The sequence below is a fragment of the Electrona antarctica genome, assembly GCF_951216825.1.
Source record: "Electrona antarctica genome assembly, chromosome: 22".
In the NCBI taxonomy this organism is placed as follows: domain Eukaryota; kingdom Metazoa; phylum Chordata; class Actinopteri; order Myctophiformes; family Myctophidae; genus Electrona; species Electrona antarctica.
In genome coordinates, this window is record NC_136805.1 from 17088420 (window position 1) to 17094808 (window position 6389).

Sequence of the window (6389 nt, forward strand, 5' to 3'; positions counted from 1 at the left end):
TCATTCTACAGTCCGTATTTTGTCCAGGAGCGGATCAAACTTCATGTTCACTAACTCGTCCAATTTAGGTGGGAAGATTATTCCTAAATAGTTTATGCCCTTTTTATGCCATTCAAAGGAGCCTGTCCGAAACAATGATTTAGACAGTCAATATGGAGTGAGTGGAAGGGCTTCAGATTTTGACCAATTGATCTTATAGCCTGATATGGATGAGAACTTATCAAAGATTGAGTGCAGACATTCAGGTGCCCTTTACATCACTTGAACATTAATAACATGAGCCAAGTTGTTGAAGAGTGATGGATGTGCAGTATGCTATATGCGCATGCATAAAGTGAATGGCAGATCGAGTGGCAAATCGAGTGGCAAAGTGAGTGAAGTGAATTTAATGTTGTTTAAAGTCATTTAATGGAATCAAATAGGACTTTTCTGTTTGGACGTATGAACTGCCAAGGCCAGAAAGTAGTGTTTTGCCACTCAGTAGCATTCCCGCATAACTTCCGGGTATGATGATGATGTCACACGCATACCCTCTATAGTGACATATGTGAAATAATGTACATAAATGGCCCTTTTTGTTCCTTGAAGTAAAGACAAGAAAGAGAAAAGTGTTTATAGTTTTATTAGTTCAAAACAGAAATCCACAGTATGGATATTCTGGTGTTGAGAAGATTATATATGTACTTTTGCGCTTAAAGGACTACTTTAGTTTTTTTCAACCAAGGTTCATGTTTTAGGTTATTAGAGAAAGTAAAAGATGAGTAAAATGTACATTTTCTTTTCTTTTTTCCCCCTTTTTTTAATTTGCTGCTTTCTTTCGTTTTAGCAATTTTAGCTATTTTTGACAGGGGGGCGGGGGCATTCAAACATGGGGCTAAATATATATATATGTTTTAACATTTTTTTTACGGCGATTTAATTATTATTATTTACTATAGTCCTGTTAGACCCCAGGAAATTACATTTGGCCACACAAGATCACGGGATCTACTGAATGTGAAGGGGGGTACTAGGGGGATGCCATACTGTGTGTTGTAGGCTCAATATGTCCGTTTGTCACCTCCCCTTTGACATTCAATTGATCCCGTGATCTTTTGTGGCCAGATGTAATTTTATGGGGTCTAGTAGGACTATAGTAAATAATAAAAAAAGAAATCGCTATAACATTTTGTAAAAAAAAAAATACATATTTAGCCCCATGTTCGAATGCCCCCCTGTCAAAAATAGCTAAAATCGCTAAAACGAAAAAAAGTAGCAAATGAAACAAAATGTACGCTCATCTTTTACTTTCTCTAATAACAACCTAAACATGAACATTGGTTGAAGAAAAAACTAAAGTTTTCCTTTAAGATTAAAAGAGCATGAGTTGATTGCTTCTGATGACCACCACCACCACCGTTATTTTACTTCGAATAGTGTTGCAATTATTGTACCTTCTGCAAACAGCTGTTAATAAAGTATTCAATCAATATTAAAAACCATTTTCCACCCAATGGATCAAATAGTTTTAAGATTAATGACAGCCTTTTTGATTCTCTTCCAGCACCACATTTCCTGCAGTCTCAAAGTCCAGAGCCCTCCAGTTGAGCACGTTCCCTGGGGTGAAGTTGAGATCGTCCATGTACCGCTGAATCTCACAGGGCGAGAGGACATAGTTCCACATGTGGACGTCAGACAGCATCCCAACAAAGGACTGAGTAGTATCAAATCCACCACCATGAGAGTCCTGCTCCTGTAAGCATGGAGGAGAATCAATATTAGAGGGAGCATTGATACCCAAAATAGACATTAAACCATACTATACTATTTTTCTGTACTATTTTTTATTGGATGTTATATTGTTTTATTTGTAGAGAAGCCCACCTGAAGGCTGAAGGAAAGTAAAACCTATACGCTTAGAATGTAAATTCCTTAGCTACTTGAGCTGCTCTTTGAAAACAAGAACCATGTTCATTATATTTAGAAATTAGCCAATAACTCAGAGAAATTGTGAATATAGGCTACAATATGCTCATTCATAACAATAATTTTATAGTATTCTATCAAGTTAGGCTACCTAATATACCTGCTTGTTATAGTATCACATCAACCATCTAATATATCTAATAAAACAATCATACAGTAAAAATGCATGATGCAGTTTTTCAGCTGTACAACATTACCTGTCCTAGTATGATGCGTGGCGTTCCTTGGATGCTTCCAGATCTGAGAAATTTCCTGGAAGTGGGTCTTCCGTCCAACCACACTTGTCCCAGTCCAGTTGTGTTATCCCAGGTGGCACACAGGTTGTGCCAGGTGTTAAGCATGTACTTTTGCCCGTCAAAGTTCACAATAGTGTGACAGACAGTCAGACTAATCTGAGTCGCCGTACCCGTCTTAAAGATGAGGAATGCGTTGTCTGAGGAGGGAATGGCAATGGAGAACAGGGCGTGGTTCCTGGTGAGGTCTGTAAAGGATCTGAAGGCAGATGTATGATAAATAATAATAAGTTCAGTATAGTGTTCTGCAGTCAGTTGACCTTACAGTATAATCCTAACATTCAGTCAGAATCTTCCACCAGGTGCTCATGTCCGCCTGTGCGCGCGCGTGTGTGTGTGTGTGTGCGTGCGTGCGTGCGTGACCGCTGGACCACTCATTTATTATATATTTTTAATTTGTTTCCAAATCAGCCATACGCTGACGCTATAACAGGCTGCAAATTCTATTCCCTGGATTTCAATGAAAAAATGCAACCAATCTACGTACCCCAAATTTAAATCACTTGATTTACAGAATAAAAACATGCAGAGCCAAACTATCCCTGTCCCTAACCATAACCGCACGCAAAGCCACGTAGTCGGAGTGATGGGATGTCGGAGTAATGGGGAGTCCCCTCACTGGCACCCATATGGGGTGCTCCAAATTGTAAAACTTACTGTGTGCTATATATCATGATCGCAACTTCCAATCATCCCAAATCACTTTCACTTGTTCCCATGGCATGAACTTACCTCAGGCAAACAGTCACAGCTCCGAATGTGTCTTGAGTTGTCATTAATTTCACGTGAGCTGTGTTAGTCGGCTGTGGGAAGGTCAACATTTTACCTGTAAGGTCTAAACAGAAAATGACAAATGAAGCATAGAAGAAGAAAAAACAACTGGGCTGCTCTTAAATTATGGAGTCTGTGCTTTTACACATTTGGCTCAATAGACATGATACAAAATTGTCAAAACGTAAAGATAACATGAAACAACACTTGGAATAGACTTTAGCTTGTTATAGACTCTGGGATTTATTTGAATGCATATATGCATTCAAATTGTAATTATATAATAATAAATTGTAATACAAGTGTACAATTGTACAGTATACTGTATGGTTGAGTATGAAACTACCATATCGGCAGTGATTTGAGGTTGACTTCTCTCCATTGAGTCTGTCTGGGTTATATGTAACCATAATGTAACCAATGAAAAGTATTACCAAGCGCTTTTGTCTAAATAACCGCTTTGGATCTATTAATTGGAATACAGTTATTTCCTTAAAAGTTATGATTTTGGACATGCTAGGTTTCCAAACGTAATGTAGGCTTTTGAAACGCATTAGATGTTTATTAATTATGGATGGCACAGGAAATGCCTGGCACCGAGGAACATTATAAGAACACAAAGGAAAGGTATGGGGAAAGTGATATTCATTTGTTAAAATAAGTAATGTTGAATTGCTCAACATCACTTATTATTATCTTGTTCAGACAAGATATTATCTCGTCCGGACAAGATATTATCTCGTCCGGACAAGATAATTATTATCTCGTCCGGACAAGATAATAATTATCTTGTCCGGACGAGATAATATCTTGTCCGGACGAGATAATATCTTGTCCGGACAAGATAAAATATATTTTGAATGCATGGCCATTCAGGGGCTCCGTATTAACCCTTTATCAAAACCATTTTAGTTTTAACCCAAAAACATCACTTACCCTACCTTCATGAAGTTTTATCTATCCATCTATTTGTTCTACTCTAGGTCTATATGCTCTCTCTGTGTGGGTCTAGAATGTTAACACTGCAACCAAAATCATTTCTTGTGTTGTACCTTGTGGAGCAGCATCACAAACCACCAACATCACAAACAGCAGGAACATTTTCATCTGGCATGAAAGAACAAAAACAGATACCATGAAATACTATTATTGTTCGGTTTTCGGTGAGTTAACCAGGCTCCAACCGGCCTCAAGTTTCAGACAGGATTGCTAGAGTTTAACACGCACAGCTGAACTAAATGTTTCAATAATAGCTTATCTTTGACGAACTCAAACGTGCTTTTTATAGGGTTTTTATTAGTTAATTATTAAACATAAAACACATACAATCATACACACGTGGTCTGTTCACTCTTCCCCGTTACAATATACAAGTATTACAACACTGCATGTGACTTTGCACTTTGCTATTTGCTGTCTCTTGTTATAGCTCGGTAGAAGTTTAGCTATCAATTGAGAACACCCTATACTGCATGAGATCGGCCCTTTGTGGAACCTTCGGATCAGATACAATTTAGTTCCTTGATGACTTTCAGATTAGTTCAGTGGTAGTACCACTATTAGTAGTACCACTAATTGGTTTTAAATCTATCAATATGAGACATTGGATAAAATGAGAGAAGGGGAAAAAGAACAAAGAGTATATTCTTTGTTCAGTTACCTTCCTGATTAAACAACAAAAGTTATTAATAATGCACAATTATATATAGCATTTATACGCACCGCTGTCATCTGTCTGCTCTTCATGGTCTGAATATGCCGCTTTGCTAGGCTGCATGCATAGTTAAACAGCCCTGACTGAAGTCACACCTCCATGCTAACACTTACAGCCAATGAAAAGCCACTGACCTTTCTGCCTTCCTCTCTGTGAGAGAGGTTACCAGTGCAGCCAGCTTCCTGTGCTGCACTGCTGACCTTAGGCTAGATTAAACTGTTAGATTATTACAGATATTTATCATTTAGGCTTTTTACCAACCTGATATATGACTAACTTTGTTTCCAGGTGGGGGAGCACAGATTTGGACTCAAAAATGCGCGTGCATGTGCCTCGTGCACGCGCCTCGTGCACGCGCGTTTTCGCGCATTTTCACACGGAAAAGTGGCTTTTACTTTCCCTCTCCACACGCAAGTTATATGAACAAACTGACAAAATGCATCATAAAAAGGCATAGGCCTATTTAGTCTACACATGACATTGGCAAGGCGCCGATATCAAAACAAAACATATAAATTATAGCCCTATTATACAACAGAAGAGCTGACAGCGCAGCTGGGCTCGGCGACCCCGGTGTTGTATCGTCATCATTCATCATAGATCCCTCCCCGTCAGAATCTAATATCTAACATTAAATTGCAGCAGCCTTCAGCAGTTCAGTTGGCACGGCGGCCATAGTAATTAAATCAGGGCTGCCAAGTCTCACGCTTTGAGAGTGAGAGTCACGCAATTTGACCTTTTACCACGCACCACGCCACACCTCTCATTTCTCACGCACGCACAATACGCACGCCGAGGGGGGCATAAAATGTGCCAAAAAAGCCAAGCCGGCTATCATAATAACAATTTTATCCGCGGCTCCGCCGCGTAATAACGCGCGCCCATGTGTGCGTCCTCACAAACATGGAGGTTACTTTAGTAACCATGGTTCTTTAAGTAAGTGAGCGAAATATTTCGCTCTATGGGAGGTTTTCCTTGCAAAACCGAGGTGCAGAACTTCATTTTAATGAACTCATCGCAGGGCAGAAACTCTGCCCTGCGGGTTTAAGAGATGCGTGACGTCAGACGCCAAGACCCTGAGGGCTTAAAAGGGGGGTCTACGTCACCAGCTCTCATTCGAACACTTTCCTTCTGCCAAGAGCAAGACAGAAGGGTGTTCAGCGAAATATTTCGCTCACTTACTTAAAGAACCATGGTTACTAAAGTAACCTCCATGTTCTTTTAAGTTGTGTTCGCGAAATATTTCGCTCTATGGGACCTTATGAACTCCCGTATCTTGAACTAGCCAAGTGAGTCCTAGGACTTTAGGAAGTAAGGGCTAGGGAACCTTAGGTTCGTAGCCCGGTCCCACAGGGTGGAAAGGTGCCAGTCTTAGGCTGAGCTCACACCTTTCATGCAATTCTCTGTGCTCGTTGGGTGTTGTGTCATGGCCGCCCAGCGGCCCAATGCATTTCCAATGGAGGTCACATGGTTTGACCCAACATTGTGTTGTGTGAGGGGGAGGGGTGTTTCGACTGCGCCCCTCCCCCTCACACAACACAATGTTGGGTCAAACCATGTGACCTCCATTGGAAATACATTGGGCGGCCATGACACAACACAACATGCATCCAACGAGCATCCAACGAGCACGAGAATTGCATGAA

At 40.3% G+C, this 6389-nt stretch overlaps 1 protein-coding gene across 1 annotated transcript; it reads right to left on the reverse strand.

Moving 5' to 3' along the window:
• Positions 1-891: 891 nt before the first annotated feature.
• On the reverse strand, positions 892-3089 carry LOC306915396 (serum amyloid P-component-like). Its single transcript, XM_079492726.1, has 3 exons — positions 2991-3089; positions 2163-2457; positions 892-1732 (listed from the first exon to the last, which is right to left on the reverse strand). Exons 1-3 carry the CDS (start codon positions 3077-3079, stop codon positions 1514-1516), a joined length of 603 nt encoding a protein of 200 aa, XP_079348852.1. The 5' UTR covers positions 3080-3089; the 3' UTR covers positions 892-1513.
• Positions 3090-6389: the final 3300 nt, after the last annotated feature.